General features: G+C 36.6%; 1 protein-coding gene across 4 annotated transcripts in view; it reads right to left on the reverse strand.

The window, feature by feature from the left end:
- The window catches only part of camk2a (calcium/calmodulin-dependent protein kinase II alpha), a 79,448-nt gene that overhangs the window by 6,273 nt on the left and 48,789 nt on the right, over positions 1-24,386 (reverse strand). Inside the window, exons 8-18 of one of the 4 annotated variants that reach the window (XM_088604383.1) lie at positions 22,138-22,221; positions 19,292-19,386; positions 17,334-17,456; positions 17,159-17,242; positions 16,350-16,392; positions 13,363-13,403; positions 11,693-11,725; positions 11,164-11,212; positions 5,289-5,364; positions 2,706-2,800; positions 359-587 (exon numbers count right to left, since the gene is read on the reverse strand). In XM_088604383.1, the coding sequence (XP_088460509.1) occupies positions 359-587; positions 2,706-2,800; positions 5,289-5,364; positions 11,164-11,212; positions 11,693-11,725; positions 13,363-13,403; positions 16,350-16,392; positions 17,159-17,242; positions 17,334-17,456; positions 19,292-19,386; positions 22,138-22,221 (952 nt within the window). Of the gene's footprint in view, positions 1-354; positions 588-2,705; positions 2,801-5,288; positions 5,365-11,163; positions 11,213-11,692; positions 11,726-13,362; positions 13,404-16,349; positions 16,393-17,158; positions 17,243-17,333; positions 17,457-19,291; positions 19,387-22,137; positions 22,222-24,386 lie in introns of those variants that run through there. The other 3 variants (XM_088604384.1, XM_088604385.1, XM_088604386.1) reach the window with 3 other exon arrangements.

Consider the following 24,386-nt stretch of genomic DNA (forward strand, 5'->3'; position numbering starts at 1 on the left):
AAGATTTTAAAATTGAAATAAAAAAATAATATTAAAGACTAAGGAAACATTTTCTTTGACAGAGCAAATGTTTCATGCATTTGTCTTACTAGGCACAAAATAACATGCCTGCTTGAACTATCAAGAAAATATCAACATTAGCAGGCTAATTCTGTTCAAATCTTTTGAAATAGGGATTAGCACATTCATATCTTCTGGCCTCCTGGATTTTTCATGTGCTAAAGATGTGCTGATGGATTCGTTTAAAGTATGAGAGCATCGACATCATGTCATTCAACGACTTCCTTTAAAAACTCGGTGGACACTATACATGGGGTGTGAAAAAGAGGAGTTTTTTTTTTCCAGTTTGGCTACTTACTTAGCTATGGCAGAAGGCGCACCGGAGCGGTGAAAGTGCACAATCTGCCACTTGCCGTCTCGGCGATGCCAGATGCGGGTCTCTTCAGACTGGGCGGTGCGGGGCATGCCGTTGTTGTCTATGTACTGGGTGATGCGGATATAGGCAATGCAGGCAGCCTCCTCGCCAATGAGGTGGATGTGAGGATTTAGGATTGTGGTGTGAACGGGCTTACTGTTTTTAGACCACACTGAAAAACAGAAAAAAAACAGTATTGGCTTGACACTAATCCAAAAAAGGCTGAAACATAATGCATTTCAGAAAGAAACTTGATTTAAGGCTCTTGCTTATGTCAAAGCCCCACGAAAGTAGGGCAATTAAGAAGAACACAGTGACTTTGTCTTTTTAAAATACCCCAAATTGCTCTCCATGAGACACACGGACAGGGAGAGAAGCTTGGGGTCAGAGCACAGGGTCAGCCATTTATATGGCGCCCTTGGAGCAGTTGGGGTTAAGGGTCTTGCTCAGTGGGCCAACATAGTAGGATTCCTCTGCCGGCCACAGGATACGAACCGGCACCTTGTCCGTGGACTTGAACCCAAACCTTCACTGATTGCAGTTTACTCTGGGGATGTGAACCCAGACCAGCTTGCTAAACAATGAGCAACAGTGCCACTGTTTAGAAAACAGTCTTAGAGCTTCAGCAATTTAAAGTAGTTTTAGTGGAAATGTGATAAAACAAAGGAGAAACTCTTTCCCAATGTTCTGACGCAATATCATCTTGTAAGCATTAAAATCCTAATTTATTGGAAAATGCTGTTTACCCTTTTCGTATTTCATGGATAAGAGAAAATGAAATTCTTTGAGTACTGGATTTCAGTTAATGCTTCTGTTCACCACTTGGTGACACTCTAAGCTCTAATTCTGAAACTGAAGCAGCTTGTGATTTACATTACCACATTTTCAATATTTACAAACTGTGCGGTATGTTCATGTCAATCAGTGCTAATTTTCTCTTGGCATAATTGTAATGCTTTTTTAGGTTTATACACGTCAAAATTGTGTCCAAATAAAGGCAACGTGCCAGTGCTAGCAATAGTATATAGACAAAGAGAGCATTTACTAAAAGCTTTCAGTTGTTGAACAGTGTAAAAATGTTTGGAGGTAGGGATCTTATTTTTTTTCTTGTTTTACACACTTTACGAGCTAATTGTCTGTTTTTAATCTTATGATACTAGACAGAGTTTTGACTGAGCAATGTTGTTAAATACTGTTTTGTATCATGGTATCGTAGTTTTGCTGTAATGTATTATTACCATATTTGTTATATTGCTGTGAGCCATCTTTCTGAAGTCTTCCTCACAAAAAGTCTAATTTGATGCCATGACTTCATTGGTTAAGGAAGATATTAGAAAAGCACCTGCACATTACTGTAGGGGAAAACAAATATCACTATGTATCTACCCAGTCAAACTAACTAAGCCACCTACTACCACGAGGAATGTTTAACTGAGTAGCATTTTTCTGTTAAATGATTCCCACAGGGTAAGACAGATAAAAAATGCTACAGTCATATACAGTATCTAACGTATTGTTCCTCTTGACAAGAGAACTAAATTCATAGAATCCCATATCTTTGATGCTACATCCTATCTTCATTCTGTATCTCCAATAATTAGGATTGTGTGTGAGACTTAAATGCAGCGCTTACATGGAGTGTAATTGGTTTGATTTTATCTATTTTTTAAGTGAATAGAATAAAGCCATGCATTAATGGATGACAGATTGTTTCACGCTTCCTGTAATTGTGCTTAACAACCCATTAGTGCCATTTCCTTTTTGTGCAGAACACAATCTAATATCAGTCGATGGAACTCCCAGTGAGGAAATACAGTGCTCTTCTTGAAAGAAGCTGAAATTTGTTTGAGAAAATCAGATAGAGTTATTTGTTGTCACAGATAGCTGTAATTGCTACTTTTGTGAATGAGAATTGCAGTCACCATTGATCATTATCTGTATGCTTTTCATGACACCGCTGTCCCTAAAAAAGCTTCTCATCTGAAATGTGACTAACAAGAAACCTTGTAAATGCCATATTCATAAATCGTTGAAGTTACAAATATCTCACAGTGTATTTATTTTACAAAATAGCAACCACTGTTGTTTTCTAGCAGCTGAGAAACATTTTCCAGTTATAATATGAAAACTGAAAATGTGCTCACTCCATTAGAGAGTAGTTTTTATATCTGAGATTTTTTTTAATACAGACAGGATTTACTAGAGACCCTTGTCTCATATCTTGCTGAACACGTTTGATCATTTCCATTTACCATTCCATTTTATGAACCAGTAAAACCGATTTGCTTACAGTTCTCAAAGTAAAATCGATGGAAGTCCAGTCCCTCCACCAAGTTCCCAAGGGCTTCTGGTTCGAAGGCTGTAACACTAGGATCACACATCTTCCTGAAGAGGAAAGAGATACAGATTTCTTTTTTTAACTTATTCAAGGAGCAGAAAACTAAAAAGTTACTGTAGATATGCCGATTGTCCAGATAATGACAATGGTGGAAATTGGGATTGAAACCTAACTAGATACCAGTTAGCACAGTATACTTGCTTAGCTTAAACAGTTGAGATACAGGGTATGGATAGAGATTCTTTCCACATTCCAGTGATTAGGAGGCCTGAGAGGAGAAGAGCTGGTGTGTTATAGCTCCTGAGTAATGATAGACTGCAATGAAGCAGTGTGAAGTCCCACATCATCAGAACAACAGGTGTGTAAAGGTCATTCAAAACTTTGTTTATTTGGTTGTGAAGCAGCAGAGCATAAACTATGAACAGCAGACATGTTTCAATTTCCAATGCCTAGAACAGCTGAATTCTACATAATGCAAGACCCTGAGAGCTCTTACAACCGCTTATACTGGAGGTGCATGTAAAGAATGTGTTGCAGATTTACTGTCTGTTGAAACATTTCAATTGTTGATGTCCTTTCCATTCTAACTTTATGTTAATGCCACCAAATGAAAAATGCTTGATAAAGATGGACCACAAATCCTTCTCATCATCTCCAAACACACACAATAGTAATCCTTATTTGACCATATATAAAAACATGCCAGGAAATGCTAATACAATGTCTTCCACAGTAGAGTGTATTGGCTTCCCATTAATGATGAGGGCAATGTTTTGTTCTGTTATAATTGACAATTATTATATTTATATTATATATAATATTTAACTGGTAATTATATTCACGGCCTAGAGAAGAGGTCTCCACCCAAATCCTGGAGAGCCCCAGTCCAGCAGATTTAATAGGTAGACTTTAATTCAAAAGGCCTGGAGCAATTTAACTATGATCAATTAATGTGTGGGTGTGCTAAATTTTGTCATTTGAAGATTACTTGTTACAATATCCAGTATATCCTTAAACTCTCAAGGACCAGTGTTACCTTCTTTAAGACATTGCTTGCTTAATTGGTCTATTGATGTAGCAGCTGACAGTGGGTGAACTATAAGAAAAACAGGATTATTGTACTCCAGGACCATGGCTGGAGACACCTGGTCTGGTGTCTAAATGATACAAAATTTACAATGTATGTCATAAAGCATACAGTATCTGCACTTTTAAAATGCAAAGAATAAAAATGGATGCCACCGGAGACATATTACTATCTTTCTACTACTATTTTTCTCCAGATGTTATTATTCATTGAAAAGTAACAGATTATTTCATATTACGTAGAATGGTGTTTCATGAGTTAAACAATGTCCCTGAAACTGAAAACTGAAAACCAGAACTGAAGTGTAGCATTAGTACTTGAATTAAAATCCAATCACATTAAGCTGCATAACTTTTTTATGTCAGTTTATTGCTTAATATGCATAGTGTGCAAGCTGCCCATGTATGTACTATTAATTTCAAAATGTTGGAAGTTTTTGAAGCCAGTCCGCGACAACTCCCAGAAACTATTCTGCTAAAACAAGCAATTCTGCTTTTATTCCTACTGTTACTGGCTTCTGGGAGTACTGGTTATATTACCAATGTAAATGTAATGCAAGGAACTTCCTTCACTGAGTATCTAATAGACATTATAAGGAAAATATAGAATGAGGGCAAGTCACAATTCCCCGCGGTCACTGACTCTAGGGGTATACTGTAGATAGTGCCCTGTGAAGCCTAATCTTCAGAGTCTGTCATGCTAGCGTCCATTGACCACCCCAAAACTCTATTGCTGATGCAGCAATCTTTTGGTTTAACAGGGGGGTTCTGACTTTTTGGTTCATAAGTCCAGTAATCAAAGCATCAAAACAAGCCTTTACAATATCACATTAGGATTTGTCTGAATCATATGAACTAGTTTTTAGTCTTGAGACAAAGCAATTTAGAGCTAATTGCCTGTCCAAAGACTAAAAATGATATGATACAGTATACACTATACAGTAGATGGCCATTTGTCTCATAGCACCACATTCTGGACTTTGTGATTCGAATCCAGAGTTAAAATGCAAAGACCTGGAATTGGTCAACTACAGCAACATGATGCAGTACATCTGGACCTTCTAACATTATTGAGCATTTTTCTCAGGAGAATGATATGAAAATCAATGTTATGACTCAGTGTAAATCAGTGTGCTGAAAGAATATATAATTTGACAGGTGCTCAGGAACTCTGCCTTTCTCAACAACTAGCTTTGTATTGATTTCAGAGACAATAAAGAAAATGTAGTGGGTCAATGTTTTTACTGTTCTGTAAACACATGCAAGTAAAGACATACTACTGTACATACAGTAAAGCCAATGCCAATTGACAATAAAGCCAATGACAGAATGCATCCACCCAGGACATTCACAAACCATTTAAACCATTTAGGATGAACAGAGAAACTCAAAGCAAGAATGGGACTAGAACTTGCTTGAATTTATCATAAGAACTGACAGCTGACTTACGTGTAGCTCTCAAAGTCTCCATTGCTGATTGCTTCAATCAATTGCTCTGTCACCTTAATTATCTCTTGCTTCCTCACTGTCAAAAACAAAAGCAACAGTGTACACTGCATTGATAAAAGAAGTCAGCATTTTCTGTTGGCATCCCTGTTGTGAACTGAATTGTTTTCTCGGCAGTTGGGCAATGCAATATCACAGATAAAATTAATTCAATTTGAAAACTTTGACCTATAAGATTGGCTTCCGTTATGCTCCAAAAATCGTAGGAATTCTTAACAGTGGATGTTGCATTTGTAGTTACTTCTTAAAGAAGGTACTCTATACCAAAATTCATTAGCTGCATAAAGACAAAATGTTTTCGGCAAGCACGCATTTTCCTTCTTCTTTGCATTGATACGACAGTGCTCTAAAAATCTAAAACACATTTTTAAATTAAGCAGGTGGGAATGGACTCTGTTTCTGAAAAGGTGGGAATTCATTAAAGATAATTATACAGTCCCTGGTATAAAATACATTAGAGGGGTGATTTTTTTGTATTCTGCCTCCGTTCAGTGTGTGGGCAGCTGTCTGCTGCCCACATCAATCACAGTCTTTTTTTTAATGATTGAGTTAAATAATAGTTCTCTAGCCACAACAGCATTGCGAAAGAGGACATTTATTTTCCTTTTGATGTGGTGGCTGTGTAGGTTACAGCTCGGTTAGGTCATGCATTGGGAGAATGAAGGAAAAAAAGAAAAGAAACACTAAATAAATTGCCATGTGCTCTAGCTCATAGCATATTGTGCTAAGTCTTTAACAAAGCCATAATCTGTGTCCTAAAACATGATAAGTCCCTTGGTAGTGGATTTTACATCCACATTTTCATGAGGATCTTCATATGCTTTCTACTCCTGCTCCAGCTTGCAGTGGGATCATTTATAATTCACTGAAACCCAGTTTTATTAGATGAGAGACCAAATGCTGGAAGCGAGAGAGCACATATGGTGGGAGGAATGGCCTTTTAAGAGCTTTTAAGGTTCACAGCCTTATAGTACATTTACTAAGCTAATTCTTCCTCTCCATTTAACGAAAGTCTCAACAGCCACATGGATTGGAATCCAGCTTTTTTCAGAAGGGTTGACTTTGCTACTGTGGCAATCGCAGCCAGAAATGGATAGGAAAAAAAGGAGAGGGAAAAGATGCAGCAAAGCTAAGGTCTCAGTGGTCAACACCTTTCTACATTAAAATGTTACAGTGAAAAGGCTGAATCTTTAAAATCGATAATGTTACTTTAACCAAGTGCACCTGTCACAAGTAGCAGCTAGTATTCTCTTTATCATAGAAGAGTCTACTAATCAAATCATTCGCTGATTCTAGACCCACTTCTGTTCCAACATTTTCTGATGTTAGCTATACTGTATCTTGATCTCTGTATCTGAATCAAAAGGTTATCATTTGACAACAGCAGGGTTTTCGTTTCTGAGCATAAGAAATGTCCCAGCCTTTTGATCTTTGACTTCTTTTTAACATTCCTAAGTTTTTAGAATAATGTGTGCTACTGTGCAAACCATTGGTATGCAGGACATTCAGTGCACAACTACCAAACAGGAAAAGATAACCCTGCCCTTAAGGAACTGCCCCTTTGTATAGCTCAATTACTGTATGTTAGCTAAGGGACAGTTCCTAAGATAAGATTCATGCTGTACTTTAAGTTCTGAAATTGCAGACTGACTGTTCTGAATTTCTGACTACACAACTTCATGTAAAATGTGAAACATATGTACTGTAGATCACACCACTGATTTTTGTCCCTGAAGACAATTAAGTATAGTCTTTCTACTCTTAATTAAATGATTAGCACAAAAGCTCTCTCTAAAGACCTGCATTATTGACTGTCATAAGCAAGCAGCCAAAAGCCTAATTCTCATCAGTTACTCAGTCACTTACAACTACAGCAGTTGTGTGGTGACAGCTTCTCAGTTGAATTAAGTATGGACTTCACCCAAAGTAGTTGATTTATCACTGATTTTATTTATTTCTAAAGTTATTGTGCTTGTTTTATAAATTAAGTGCCCACAATGTTTACTGCTCTTAGTAAGACATCCAGAAATGAGGAAAGTGATGATGGTGATGAAGGTGAAAATGATAATCCTCTATGATGATCTCGTTATTACTCTGACGATGTATCTAATACATGGCACAGACATTAATTTTTCTGAACTTAAGAACTGTCAAACAGTTTTATATTTGACTGACATTTGTAACTAATTCCATATATATCAGTTATGTATTATTGTTATAGTTTAGACTAAGCTGATATGGAATATAATTGCACTTGACAAATAAATGCAGGTTTCCATCATCGCATAAAATTCTTACATTGCATATATTCCAACATGCACATATTTCATTCCCATAGCTGGCAGGAGGCTCAGCTGCTAAAACAGGTAGCAGAACAATAAACTAGAAATATACTGTAAGATGAGAAACTCTGAGTTTGAAGAAGATGCCTATAAAAATGTATGTTGACACAAAAGTTTCATCATCGTAACAAAGTGGAGAATTATTTGAAAAGTAAAAAGAATGTACTTTTCAATGTACTTACAAAATCTCATTGTAAGTATACAGTATAAAGTAAATCAAAGAATGCGCTGAAAATGCGCCGTGCACTAGTAATAACGAATTTAGAATACGGTATGAAATTTTAGTTTCCACTTTACTAAAAAGATATTACTGCCGTGAAATCAGTTTGTAGAAGAACAAGCCGATATGCCCCCTGTTATAAAGGAACATTCTACTCTGACAGTCTAAAAACGTAATCTTTTTGTCCTTTTTAGTGGGCCTTAGTATTACACAGAATCAAATACATTGACTAAGCCAAGCCAACCTTTAGAGTTCTTCAAAATCAACGCTAAAACACAAAGCAGCACACACAGATGGAGACTAGGGGGAATTGCATTTAAACTGAAAACAGGAGGCACTTCTTTATCCAAAGGGCTGTAGAATTCTGGAGCACGTTACCCAGTGGTGACACCCTGACATTTTTCAGGCAACAGCTGGATGAGATCCTCAATGGCCTCCTTTCATTTGTGCCTTTTTGCACGTTCTGAATAAAATTTAGCATGTTTTGAATAAAATCATTTTAGGGATGTGAACAGCCTCTTGGGGATTTGGTTATGCAGTAAAGTGAAATGCAGAGGAAGGGTTCAGCTGTGCTTTTCTTTAGCACTGATCGTTTGCCACTACAGCATCTGGATTTCAACTAGAAGGTATGTTTTAATTTATATGAGCTCTAGACCGGAGGCTATTTTCTTGTTTTATTCTGTTATTTCAGGTGAAACAAATAGGTTTCGATTTATGAGCAACATCTGCAAAAGAAAAGTGTGTTTTCATGAGCAGGGTTATTGGGCCCTATCCACTTTCCTTCTGTCCCCTTTGCTAAGTCATCAGCAAGAGACGTTAGACTCACAGACATCAGAGAAAAGGGTATGGCAATGTTTTAGGGCCAGGCAAAGAATTCTGTTGGTGAATTCAAAGGTGAGTGACCTGTGTTTTATATTTAGCACACACAGTTGAATTTTCACATGGCCCTACTTGCATGCCCTACTGTGGAGATACAGTGCATCACTGTACAGTATCTTGAAAGTCAGCCCAGTCAGATATTCATGGTATACCTAAATTGCACCAGGCTATAGCTTTTTTGTGGTGTAAGCACAAAATGACTTTACTATTTAACTATACTGTATTTGTTTCCTCTCGAGCATAAATTTTCTCCTTGTTATAGTTCTGTCAGAAATGTCATGTTATATTTGGGAAAAACAAATGCTTGTTATTATAACCAGGTTTTTTTTTCATTAGTTTGCTTTTCGACTTTTCTAACTGAATTACTTGTTAGAGGCACTTTATGAATGATTGATTGTCATGGCTGTGTAATCCAAACAGCTCCAAATGAAAGAGCAGTACAGTGAATCACATTACAAGTGTAATGATTAGCACTTTCAGGTACTCTGGAAACACAACACAATTATCAGTGCTCCCAACACTGCAGTTTCCCAACAGTGTAAGCTATTTAAACTATTAAGCTATATTTAAATATAAATAGGATGCATAGTCTACCTTATTTCCCAAAATAAATTAGTAGCTAGCAACTATTATAACATTTATTCAGCAATATTCTTGCAATGCAATGCAAACGTTCAACAATTGGTCAAGTTTACTGAAATATGAAAAGGAAATTATATACTGTATATAGAATGCATATTGCTGTTTTGTACTGTTGCAATCAGTTATACACTGACCAGTTCTAGTTTTAAAAGCAAAACTAATTTTAAAAGTCAAACTCAAAATCACATTTTGATAGATTTTTAAATTACATTTATACAGCATTTTTGGTTGTACTGTTTTCAGAAGCACACCAGCCATTGTTTCCCATCAAAATAAAATCAATCAATAACAATGATATAATTGTGTATCAGATATATACTGGGCATCAAAAGAAATGTTCCACTTGACTGCTGTCATATTTAAAATAGTGTTGTCGGGAAATGATTTTTTTTCCAGCAGGTGCACTGACATTGTTAAACAGATATGACACTAGTAAATTTGTTATGCTAATTGCCCTTTGCCATTTATAGTGTTGATCAATAGGGGGGCTACTATACAGAAAGATACAGGCTACACAGGCTGCAGTGTACTGTACATGGGCACTACTGGAGGCAATACTGAGACACATATTTAAAACCAGGTTGCAGATACTGTCATGTGGGATCCCATCTCCTTCCTTTCCTACAGCCCGGACAATCATGTGTTCACTAGTCTCTGATCCTTATGCCACACATCGTTTCAGATCATCCCACAGATGTTCAATAGAGCAGGGGCTTTCACATCATAAATGTCACATTCATGTCTCACAAGAAAGCTGTTGTTATACGAACAGCATAAGGACATACTGTATATTGTCATTGACATCTCAGGGCGCCTATCAGGGTGATCTTTGCAAAATCTTGATTCATCACTGCTTGGGTTTGCGAGTGCACCTCAGGTGTCATTCCAAATTACCAATGGCACAAAGCTGTGTTCAGCAGAACAAATCGGTTTCTGTGAATTGTTTTTATTTCTTTTTTATTTCTTGAGTTCCAGGCTTGGCATTCAGCAGGTAAAATCACCTGATCAACTGTACCCAATTAACTCCCTAATAAAGGTGATTTAGTGCTTATGCAACACTTAAAGTCTCTTACATATATTGCAGTCAGTTGTGAATGATCAATTAAATCAAAATGACATCAAAACATCCAGTCAATGTCCAAAGTAGGCTAACTTTATTTTTCTAAAAACATTCATGTATAAATGGTGACATGTTTCTTTTGATGTCCATTATAATATGAATTATAATTTAAAAACAATAAAAGGGAGATGATGTTTCTTCTGATGTTTAGCACTGATTTCACAAAAATAAATTACAAAAAATACATTGTTATAAGGTGATAATTGGTCAGGATTTATAAGGGTAATGTTCACATATCACCTAAAATTGTATCTTTTATATATATATATATGCGTTATATAATATACTTTATACTGTATCTCACACTGACTAATGTTTCACAGAGACTGCGTTTTCAAAAATGTTAGAAGAGACATGATGAAACTTCCTTATTTATGATATTCACTGGAAAACTCATTTGTAGAGCACATTTAGGAGATACAGTATAAGTCTACTAGTAATCCAATAGATGGAAATTATTCTCTTGAGAATTCAGTCATGAGTTACTGACATTCTTCCAAAATTTACAAAAGCCTTTATTAGAATGTTCATCTGTCCTCCCTTTCACATGCTGGAGCTTTGTTATAGAGGAAACTGGTCCATATGCCTGCCATGTGGCGAGACTGATGTTCTTACCTCTGGTATCCTCATCCTCAATAGTAGTGTTAGTGCTTTCAGATGATTCCTAGAAGGAATATATGAGTAGGGTTAGGATTTAATTCAGGCTCACTAAGCATATATGCTATTAGCACCCACGCAGTATTTGTGAGTGGAATAAGCATATACCAAGTTAAAAGTATCACCCAGACCACCTTTGGTTCTCCTTCTTCCTCACGGGGAAGCTGCACCTTGGGGAAAAAAAGAAACCGCTCCTTTTTAGTTTTGGAAGGAAAGGGCGACAACACCAATACCGGAAAGCCCACTTACTCCACAATGGACAAGAGCCCAAGTGTAATTCAAGCAATGGTTCTGGCAACAGTAAAAATGAAATGTCATAAAAAGAAAGTCCAGCTCCATTTGAATTATGACTTCATTGGGGGGAGGGGGGTTGTATGTTTTTTGTCGCAACGACTTTCCCTATTCGATTTGAGTCCAACTAAAGTACGAAGCCTCCTCAGTGGGTATACAGCTACCACAGGCTGCCAAGAGGGAATAGCACACTCACCATGAGCTGGACACTGGAACTGGACTTCCTTTTCTGGAAGAGAAATGAGAATAAGTTAGACAGAAACAGACAGAATGTAATGGAGGCAGAGACAAGGACATGAGAGAGAGAGAGAGAGAGTGAGAGAGGGCAGAGCCAGAGAGCCCCATTGTGTTTTGTATGAGAGCTGTGCGGTACAGTATCGCCTTTGTGCCACACTTTGCACTTTGCCTGCTGTCAGAGCAGCAAAGCAGCCTCCCAGCCTGGAGCAGAATTCCTTCAATAAAAGAGCATACTGTTGTGAAGAGCACCATGGGCCCCTGCATTGAGATTCAAGCACACAACTTCCTGGGCTCTTTCAAAATGAGCAGGGCTGCTGGAATGGTACATATACACAAGGGGTATCCAATAAGTGTCAGAGACTTGTCAAATGTGACACACGTAAGGTTTTTTTTTTATTAGAACTCCCTGACATCCCCACAAGCATGAACGCGGTCCCCTACAATATTAATAATTTCTGTGGCTCCTAGTCCACAGAAATGTTGCCTTCTCAGCAGTTTGTAGAAGTTGTGACAAGAGATTGAAGGTGCCAAGTCTTATAGGTACCATAACAGTATCAGTGTATCCACAGCACTTTGAGATTTATGTTTTTAAAAGGACACATTAGTGCATTCACATTATGTAATAATATAATCTATTCCCTTCACCCAGTTTTGTCACACTCAACACTTAATGAATGCCCCTTTGTAAGCTCATATACAGTACTTTACATTTATGGTTTATTTTTAAGCTGCAGGAAGATCCTGGAATAAAAAGTGCATGAACTGCGGCACGTGCCACAGAAACGTGATTAGTGCTCGGCTTCCTGGTGCTGTATGGTTTTCACTCGATGAACTTTAGACATCTCCATTCAGCTGATCCTCAGCACACTGGGCCAGCTATTCAGGGCAGAAACTGAAGACCATGCTTACTGACATTTATTATTGTGATTCTAAGTAAACACACCTTAAAATTAATCCCTGCGCAGAAATGTAGTTCACTGTGAAGAGTTTACCAAGCACTTGGGAGACGGGCTCAACCACGCAACAGAATTTCACAAAAACAAAGGTTATTGTGAGGTGATGTGAGAAATCTGATTAAAATGCTGGACCATTTTCATTTTAATTTAATCTTGATTAAAATTATGGACTATTTGTGCCATAATTTTAAATTTGTCCCCAGAAGCACAAGGATTTAAGATTTTAATATAAACATTTATAATAATATTAATTTATATGGTACCAGCATTTACGTGAATTTTAATAATATATAAGTACTATATGCAGAATTACTGTGCATATGTATCTTATAATTATCACTGTAATAGTGATAGAAAAGCAAAATGAGATCAGTCATACAGTACTGTGTATCTCACAAGAACTCTGGTCATGATAGTAAGAAGGTAAAGAAAAATAGACAATACAGTAAATTGCATTTTTAGCATAGAATTTCCAAATGTAATTGTTTTTCTTTGCAGATTACCACTGAATTATTTGAGTCTTCCAAAGAGTAATCATTCTAATACTACACCTCAGAGCACTCAGAGCTCCTGAGTCTTGCTTATTTGGCTGCTTACACAGTGAATGACCACTTTCTCCTCAGATTTCAATCTCAGGGTGGTTAAGTCAAAAAAAGATTCAGCATACCCCTACCTTCACACCATCGTTCTTCTTATTAGCCACACTTTTAGCTCCTGAATAAGAAATAAGGAAAAACAGTGAGACCAGAAAAGGCACAGATGCCCAAAACATGAAGGCAAATGGCATTGTGAGCAAGTTCAAAAGATCAAACATAAAACTTGCAAAGACTTGGAAAATCCACAGTGATCCCAGGAGACTAAACAAAAATAAAGAATTTCTCTGTTGCCGTAGTCCTTTTTGAAGATTTTTTTTTCTTTTCAAGGATACAGTCACATCAGGATATGGGGGATTGTGTTACATATGGTAAACACTTTTGCAGAACTAGTTTGTTTTCAGAGTGTTCAGAGCAAAAATAAGCGTTGAGCAAGAAAGTTTTTGTCCCATTAAAAAAAATCCACACAGAAAAATGTAAAAAAAACTCAGGTAGCCACCTGTATCAATCATTATGAGCTCAAAAAGAGGTCATAATAATTAAGACTGGAATTATAACAAAAGTTCAAGAGGCCTCCCTTGTATAAGAATGCCTGATTAATTTGCACCATTTCAGCTGACAGTCATGTCCTGTTACATTGTCTCTCCTTCAGGACTGTTTGTTTTATAAGACACTTTAAAGTGCTGAGCTAGGATATTTCCTTTTTTATTTTAATCAACGCTTTGCTAATTTTAGCTCTGCCTTGACTGGGTCACGTGGATGCTCATTCTGGAAGCAAATATAGGCCTATCATCAGCCTGAATGCCTGGCGAACCTTGATCCCTGGGGCCATGGATACAGTTGGAAAAGCAGATAAGGCCTCACTATTTGGGCATCCTCTGGATGTGAGCCACAGCGTAATTCAAGTAGTCCACAATGAACAAGGGCAACAGATTTTGCCCATTAGTCTGTTTAAGGTGGTATAAATAGAGTAACAGTAAGCTGGCTGTAAATCTCTTTATGTGCTTTACTTAGTTTAGATTAAATTAAGAAAAGTTCAGGGCACAGCATAAGTAAAAATTATTTAAACCGATGCTTCTTGCACCACAGGCAGAGGTTTAATTTACATGAACATCCCCTAGAACACTGAACAGCTTCTATTCTTAATGCCAAAAACTTAACACTGTTAAAGAAAGCCCTGCACTTGCCTTTTAATGTTCTGACAAATTAACAGGGACTTGAAACTGTTTGCACTCTAGTATTGTACAGCAAGGTTTAAGAGAATGCCAGTCCTGCCGATTATGGAAATAAAAGGCTGAATACTGAGACGATATTTGCAATTGGGTTTAGAATAGTACCACTTTACTGCGTGAATTTGTAAATTTCCTTGCTCTCATTTTGTGCGCCAAAACATAAAAACATATCTGTGGCAAAAGTTTATGATGTATCTTGCTTTATTGTAGTTTCAGTTTATTTTACTGCAGAGTGGCATGGCTAATGTTTATAAAGGAAAGTCCATTTTGAATAAAACTAAATATACAATATGTATAACTTCACTTGCAGTAAAATTCTCATTTCTCTGTATTATAAGTGAGAGATACATAAATAATTTCAGAGGGAGTTTGATGTTATTTAGTGATTGTGGTACTCCTGAGACAGTGTGCTCTCAGACTGCTAAGTTGAGATGCATTATGACCCAAATATGAATGCATTCAACATATACAGGATCTCATCTGTCCATCATCTTTGAGTATTTGAAACAAGAACTAGTCCCCAGAGAACTATGGGGACTAAAACTAAAACTACCCTATTTATGACAGAACAAAAGTGTTTTATTGCCAGATAACTTCACAAGTTTGCCTTAAAATTGTTAAAATGCCTTTTAACAATAGAAATATGTGTAAGCAAGTGTTAAATAAGAAATTGTTACAGTTATTATGATGACACTTCTTTTAATTACATTACAATATTATATTCTCAAATTATATGATACTGTAGTGTTAGTCCATAGATAATCCAAACTGTTACATTACTACTTAAAATGTTGTTCATTCTTTCAAACAACATTCAGAAACAGAAATAGACAATAACTTTAATTATTGTACAAGCTGAGCTCATTTGGTGTAAAATACAAAAGGCTTTTAGATATTTTCTATTGTAGATTATGATGCTTGCCAGAAAGACCCATTAGATTAACCTTGAAAGGATGAAGTAGATGAACTTTTTATTAGGAAAGGACACATTATTAAAATAAACATACACAGTGCATCACAAAATGACAATGTGTTTCTCTCAATACTATTAATTCTCCTTATCTCAACAAATTGACAAATTATATATGCTAAATTCTAAGTTCTGATTCTAAATTCTGTTGCCATTAACTTGTGCAACAAATGTTGTGGCATTAAGCAATATTGGTGAAGTTATTCAGACTAGAAGCAGAGCAGATGGTTTTGCCAGTATAAGTGGGCTGCAGTTGCAGGCAAGTCCACATGCACCTTTTGTCAAGGAACAATTTTAATTGTGATGAATATCTGTTTTGAACAGATGGCAAAACGTCTACTTTCCACCAACTTCTTTTTTTAAGCAGTGGCATTAATAGCACACTAAGCACAGCTGAGTAGTTATCTACATTTTGTGGATGATAAATGATAAAACCGGTATACGTAACATGACAGCTTGCTGCAAGGAAGGAGTGTGCATCCAGCACCACTGGAGCCAATGCACAAGTGGTGAGATCAAAGCCTATTCTGTTCCCCAGAATGCTTTAATGATCACTGATATTGTGCAGAGTGATCCAGAAGAAAGTTTTGGATGTCAAAATGGAGTACAAGTTGGCATAAACTATACCGCAATGCAGAGCCCCAAACCTTTGCAAGCTGTTGTCTTAGCCTGTTCCAAAAATTACAGAGCTGCTCTCTCTCTGAACCTAGTGAGCTGTGGCCACAGCTTTTGCAAGTGTTTACACACAGAAATAAACTGCACCCCAGCTCCTTCGTAGAGTAAGGCTTCTGCTGCAGTGCACTTATCACTCTCCCTAAAGTAAGGCAATAGAGGACCATTCAGGGAATATATCTTATGAACTTACCCGAAAAGTTTCGTGTTGCCAGCATAGTCGTAAGAATAGCACCCTGGAGTAAAATAATGACACAGAACAAGCTGACTTTGCCTCTTTTTTAGCCCAAAACAAGCATTTCACAGCTCGTTGGAGAAAGGTAGAAAACGCATCAATGGTTTACAACAAATATAAATAAATTTCTATTTGTGGTTACAGCTTAATAAATTCTTGTTTACCACATGCGCCAAAATACACATTACTGCAATGGTAGTCGAAAGGCAGTAACTCAAGAGACATTGCTGAGAAGATTACATTCTGCTTTGGCAGCTCATTCTAGCAGTTTATTGTAAAGGTGCAAGCAATGAACCTCACAAATGTGATGACATATCACTCAAACAAGTAATTATGCTGGTTTAAAATTATGTTGGCAAAAGGTGCTCTAGAGAAATAAATGTCTATTAAACTTCTACTCTCTTATTTCAGTCCACAAGTTATAAATATTGGGAACATTCTAAGATGTTATAAATCAGTAATAACAAATCAATAACCATCTTGCCAATTAAATAATTCTGGATAATCCAATATGTTTTTTTAATCAAAATTACTGATACTTACTATTGATGTTACTGCTTTGTATTATTAAGATTTTGATTGTGTACATCACAATTTTTTGTTATTTGATCACGAAGTGAAGACTAAGGACAAAATAACATGAAATATAAAAAACTATGGCGTTGACGGTAGCTCCCATCAGTATTTCTCTCGCAGTCTCTTCCCTGATGTGGCTAACCTGTGTTCCCACTGATACAGCTGGATTCAATTCTGATTAGTCCGCATACCTTCAGCTTCCTCCGGGCATTGAATTTCTTCAGGCAGTCCACGGTTTCCTGTCTGTGCATGCAGGAGGCCACTGTGGAACGATGCTGCCCGGGACAAGAGATTACAGTGAGTTAAACAAGTTCAGATTCAACGCTAACAGAATGACTTCCCAGAAAAAAAGCCCCCCATACTCACCGAGATCCATGGGTGCTTGAGGGCCTCTGCTGCAGTAATACGCTTGGCAGGGTTAATGGTTAACATCTTGTTAATGAGGTCTTTCGCTTCAGGAGTTACAGTGTCCCACTCTGGAGAGGGGAACTACAGAGAGAAATCAAGGAGAGGCAAATGATAGTCATTGAGATAATAATAAGAAGTTGTCGGTTATCACGTGTGTTAATTTTGAGGTGTGAAGATCGTGTCTCTGGTCTGTATTAGTGCTTTAATTCCACTGTCTTCTTATCTATTTTGTTAAACCATTTTTCACCCAGAAAGCTAAACTTTGCCTTGGGAAAGATGAACCAATGCAGTTGACGTTTATGTATTTTAAAAATATTATATATACAGTATACTGTATGCTGTACATAGCATCCATGTTTCAATGTAATTTGCTACATGTGAGCTCGAACTGCATACTGTAGTTATCTGAAATCCATATTTCCAATTTTTCTAACATCTGTTATTTTCAAATCTGTCTTAATTAAAACAAAAAAGTCAGCCAGTCCACAGAGACTTGTGTACTCAAGAAACTTTCACACATAATGAGTGCTTCAGGGAGTTTTATTATGCTTGATGGCCTTTTTCCTCAAGCAAAAATAATACACACTTATGAACTTGATGTAAGGACTTGCTTTGTCCATGCTAACTACACTTCTGTCATAATGAGTATTTTTAAATACATGAATAGTACCTACTGTAAGTGTTCCATTTTCATTTAATTACAATCTTATGGTCATATTTAGGCACAAAAGGATTGCATAAGGTTTAATACCTTCGTTTCAAATTTACACTTTTTAACATTTATTTAAGCAGAGTCCTGAGGTGTGGGAGTGGAAAAAGACAGATTTTAGACTAGTTAAGAAGGAGGGACTTTTGACAGGTACTGTAGGTCTAAATTTCTTACTCCAGTCTCCTGGGATACTTAATTTTCACAGTGTGAACATATAGACAGTTCAATACTTCCTCTAAAATACTGGGCCTTCTACAAAATACCCCCTCCTACTGAAACATTAGTTATGAATTTCTGGTAGAAAGGGAATAATACTGCCTACTGGTTCTCCAACCTGTTTTGTTTCCTGGTCTCATCTTTGCTAAAATCCAAGATAGTATAACTGCAGATAATATTGGCAATCGTTTAATTAGTTAAATTATGCATTCAAACGCATTTCAATGTCAGGTTCCTTTAACTTCTCAGCAATAGGTTAAGATTCTGTGAATATGTCTTGTAGACAGAAACTTGATAATCAGGTTTCAGTCGGCAGTGAGGACTAACAATAATCCTGAGATAAGATGAAACAGCATCTGCTGAAATCTGAGGAAACAGTATACTGTACTGAGCTACTAGTGCAGCTAAAAAAGATAAGACTAAAATTAGTGGCAATAAAGAATTGAAAGGCAAAAAATAATGCAGAGCAAGAATTAATAATTAATAATGAGATTAAGAATTAATAATGAAAGATGATAAAATAGAAGGTAAAAAAGCTAAATGGAAATGTCATGGATTTTTACAATAGAAGACATCAATACCATGCACTATGCACTAGAGGAAGCTTTAAACTAAAGCTGAGATTTTGTAATTTTCCCAGTTGTATTTAAGTAAAAGAGGGGTGTTATTTTTAGACCTTTGTTTTTTGGATATTTCAAATCTCAGTACAGATGGGAGTTGTGCCAATTGATTATAAAACTTGCACATGTAATACCATTTTAAACAAGGAGAACAACAGTGGGCCACAACTCTAAATACCAATCAGTCTTACCACCTTTACTGGTGAGGTAATGGAAAAAAGTAAACTAGAAGAATACTTAAATAACATGATCACAATATCAGATTTAAGGTAAAACAGACCATAAAATAGTCGATTCAGGTGGCATATCCTAGATCTTTGTTTTTGTCATTTACTGCAATTAACTCCTCTTCATTCACTCTTATCACTTACATCATAGGCTCCAGCCTTGATCTGCTGATACAGTCTGTGTTGATCCTCATCCCAAAAGGGCGGGTAACCCACCAGCAGGATGTATAAGATAACACCTGAGAGGAACAGGGAGGGATACATTAACAGATCTGATGCAGGCAAAGATCTGAATCTTGCATAATGGTCTCTTTCAAACTCTCTTTTTCTGTCAGATGAAGTGTATTTTCTATGCACACCTACAGGTATCACTCAACAGGAATCAATAAATACACCTTTATGGAAAACTGCATATTATAGAAGATAGAATGTAAATAGAGATAGATACAGAAGATAGAATGTACATTTATTTTAATTAAAAACATTAATTTTTGCTATTCTCCTCCTTTTTCTTTTCTGTATACCTGAAAATAAATGAATCAGATCTCTGAGATCTGAACTAGATCTTGCACATTAACTACCTTTTCCAAGATGCACCACGGCATTCTTTCACAGCATTCTTTGTTGAATGTCATATGATAACCACACCATTATTTTTATTTCATGGGCTAACCCAAAAAATGGACCTTACTTTCTGCAAGTACTATCCAAACAGCTGGGCTCACATTCAGTCCCTTTTTTGGTGGAAAGCAATTAAAAGCTTTATAATTGCAATATGATATTTGTCACAGTATATTTAACCTTTACAGTGACCCAAAATGGAAAGTTTAATTATAGCAAATGTAAAATATATTATTGAAGAATATTAATGTTTCTGATTTTCAATGGTGCAAGAATCACGTATACTGCCCAGTTTGTTACCTATTCCATTAGCGTTTAGGAAAGACACAATTTCACATCTCAGTCTGTAAGAATGTGACAACTACGAAAAATATCTCCATTCATTGGTCCATTCAAAAGTTCATATAATTACCAGTGTGAATCTGTCACTGAGAAGGGCTTGATTATGCAAAACACATGCCTGAAAGTCTCACCCATTACAATGTCAAATCTGTTTGTTTTTGCGCAGATTTTAAAAGCCATTCATTTGATATTAATTGTTGGATTTTTAGATGGAAGTAGCCACCCGCTGTCATCGTGCTGAAGGCGAGAGAGTAGAGGAAAAGCAGATTTTGCATTATTGTTACTCTTGTCTCACAGAGGACAATGATCTCCGAGGGGAATTGCTGGGAGAGCAAAATGCTGTTCGATGCGGGATGTGTTGCACATCAAAACGAGTTACATGTCAAGGAACTGTTAACCGTGGCTCCACCACCCCCACACACACACCCACACATCCACCCACACACAGATCAGTCCTGAGATGATGTTTCTGGAACATTCCTGGTAAATACACATGAGCCTCACATTATTCAGTATGAGCTGTAAAGTATAAAATGTAGCACTTCCTTGTGACTAAAATAATATATAGCACATTGTTGTTTTCTCGATTTTCAGCCTGTTTCCATTTTCATCAGATATTTCGCTTCACCTAAAACTGCATATTGCACAATGAAGCTCAGGGCTGCCAGCAAACTTGTGTCATTTTAGGTGTTTTTTCAAAGGGACCAATGTAGGTTGAATTTTTAAATGAATTCAGCTTGAGTTAATGGCCATCTGTAAAGCAGACAGAAACAGAAATGTGCTGTTAGCTAGAGTATTTGCTTGTCTTCTGAAAAGAATGTGCCATGAATAATTCTTTTTACACCAATGGCAATACATTTGCCCGGGATTTTGGAAAAATTCCAAAAGAGATTAATCTCTCTCCTATTAAGCCAAATTATCATTACCTAACTTAACATTAAAAAGTAATGCAGGGGCATAGACTAGGTCATTGTTATTTACAAGTGCATGTTTTTGATGTTGTCTAATTATTAGGTAGTAAATTAGATCTCAATGTGTGGTTAACTACAGTAGATTTTTCCTTGTCTTGGAATTAAATAGTCCAAGGTATGGCTCCACATTTCTCACTATGACTAGACAAGTCTAATACTAGACCTTGCCTGCTATTACATTGCATTTGCATTTTGCTAAGAGCCTTTCATTGCAGAAATGTTTCATCATGAACATTGGTTCTGGTTCTAATAAATAGCCATTCTTAACTGAAATTCTCGAGAGATGATGACAACCAAGCCATTTTCTCCCCAGGTGTTCCAAATCATAATCATTTCCACTGTCATTTCTCAGAAGTTCTATATATACAGTATCTATCATACGCAAATCACTCTTTTTCGCATTTCTTCTTACGTATTACTCCTCCTTCATGTCTCCTTAGTTAATCCTTAGTTAACTCCTCAGTTTGCATGTCTTGTGGCCAAGGAGCTGGCTCTCAGTTAATAATAATAATAATTGCTTACACTTATATAGCTTTTTTATGGACACTCCACTCAAAGTGCTTTACAGGTAGTGGGGACTCCCCTCCACCACCACCAATGTGCAGCATCCACCTAGATGATGCGACGGCAGCCATAGTCCGCCAGAACGCTCCCCACACACCAGCTATCAGTAGGGAGGAGAGCAGGGTAATGAAGCCAATTCATACTGTAGATGGGGATTATTAGGAGGCCATGATGGTAAGGGCCAATGGGAAATTTGCCAAATAAGTGGCGTCCTAAGTAGGTTAAGCCAAATTTCAACTATTTATACCTAAATATTCAATAATGTTCTTCAGATACATATTTGACAGTCAGAATTGTTAATATGCTGTATTTATATTATGATAAATACAATGTTGCTTCCTTGGCAGATACTTGCTCCTTGAGTCTATGGGCTCTGTTAATAACACAGCAAAGCCTTTTGCAGCTGCTATGTACACAGCACAGGTGGTCAGTATAATAGATTACTGTCTCATGTTTGAGCTGATAAGAGGCTGCAATTGGCCCATCACTCACCACAAGCCCACAGATCCACTGCTTTTCCATAGGGGTCTTTTCTAAGTACCTCTGGAGAAAGATATCCAGGAGTGCCAGCAAAACCTACAGCACCGAGAAACAAAAAGACATTTGGAAGAAACGTACATTTTCCAAAGCGCCGTGTTTAAGCAACAGAGCTTCCTGGATCATGGGAGCCCAGGGAAATCATCTAATCAGTCTGTAGAAAAACAGCATTTCCTTCCTAGTCAATACATCACTGTAGGCCCTGATGTTGGAAACAGATTCAGCATTGACTGAAGCTCACTATGCCAATAGATATTAAGATTATCTGCGGTGTGATACCATTACTTTGTCATACCTCCAGCAATTTTTCTCCATGGAGAACAAGGCACAAGGGGCATCACTGTTTTCAGTTGCTGTGTTAACCTTTCACAACGTTTTGCAAAATTCATGGATTCAGTCATTTAATTTTCTATAACCTTGCACATTGCAGCCAGAATGCTTCATCCTCATCTTCTTCCTGAGACTTTCTGGGACGAAATAATGAGAGTATAGAGCGAACAATACTTATTGCGTCTTCATCCCACTCAGTTTTCTCATAATCAATGTTACTCTTTGTACAGTATGTCAGCAAGTAATGGTGACTATAAGAATGCTGTAAAAAATGGTTGCTAATGTAATATACACTGTATTGCAGATAATTGTCTTGTGCTTGATGTGACACAGAAGCAGTTTATGTAAAGATTATAAGACAACTGTGTTTTATATACTGAAGTGGATTTTTTAAGCTATGGGCACTAATTTGACAAGCTGACTGATTGCGCTCTTCTTGTATATTGACTTTGTATACATTTAATAGCCTTTAGTTGCACTGAAGTCTCAATTCAATTATCTTCTGTATTGTATAAAGAACAGTTCTGAGAAATCTAGAAGCAGGTATCAAGCACCACAGTCATCATTCAGATAATTATTTTTTTTATTTATCCAGCCTAATATTAATCAATTTTTTGTTCTTATTTCACATTATATGGAATGTTAAGTTACCTGAACAGTTAAAAACCATGGTTTTGAACCTTAATATCTCAAAATTAATCAACAGAAATTAAGAAAGCTATGGTCTTTGTAATGCACAGTATATTCTTTCACATTGTCATTAATTGATTGCTGCTGTATAAAAAAAGAAATCTTTTCACACAACAAGAAAGGTATATTAAACCTAATTACATTGTAAAGTGGTATTAATCATATTCTCTGCTCTGAATTGCAGTTAATTTGAAGCATTAAACCAGAGTTGTCACATTTTTATTATGCCTTTCTCTCGAGACACCTAGCAATACGACATAAAAAGTAATTACAGGTTTAAAGGAATTTAAATACTTTGCTTTTTCGTGTTATTTTGTTTCATTTGTCATGTTCATTGTAATTCTCTGTGGTTCGGACTGCTAAATATCATTTCCACCAAAATGCGTCTAAAGCTTTTCCATCACCAGTTATCAGGGATTATGGAAATTGCAGCAAATTAGCATCTACTGTATGTGCAACATCTATGTACCTTTTAAACTCAACAAGCAAACAGTGGCCTACTCTTTAGAGGATGTTAATTTAGTACAAAGTAAAGGATGTACATCTTGGTTAAAAAAATCATTATTAAAGGATGTTCAGGATCGGCAGTGTCAAATGTCATTGATTAAAGTAACCTTCCACTGTAATTAAAATGTGCCTGCCAGTCTGTTTGATCTTTGATCAAGTAACACAAAGGGATACAGATGCTGTGCAAATTGTAAACACTCAGCAGGCTAGTCGCGTTTCTGTTTTGGGCGGCAAGAGAATTCATAAATCAAATATTTTGCACGGCCAGAAAGCCACATTCTTATCCCATACATTTTCATAAGAAGCCAGTTACTTAACTTATTGTTGTCAGAATATTCATTTGTAAGTAACTGGAAGGAATATTGCTATTTTTTACTTATTAATTGTGTCTGGAAATAAATATTCTCTATCATGCTATCAAAGAAACATTGAGAATGGTCTAGTGTTTGATTGACTTTATTCTTTTTCCTCAACTGCTTATTAACACCTGTTCACATCATGAACATATTCATGGCCAAATTTTTTTGAAAAATGACCAAGTATTTTAGGGACATTATTGGAAATGCATAAATATATGCATATTAATATGCAGTTATTAGAAACCAATTAAAAAAACTGTAACAAATGCTTACTGTTTTATTTAGTCTTGGACAGATATTCTGCGTAAATACCTATGA

Source organism: Lepisosteus platostomus, chromosome 13 (assembly GCF_059453375.1).
Source record: "Lepisosteus platostomus isolate fLepPlt1 chromosome 13, fLepPlt1.hap1, whole genome shotgun sequence".
In the NCBI taxonomy this organism is placed as follows: domain Eukaryota; kingdom Metazoa; phylum Chordata; class Actinopteri; order Semionotiformes; family Lepisosteidae; genus Lepisosteus; species Lepisosteus platostomus.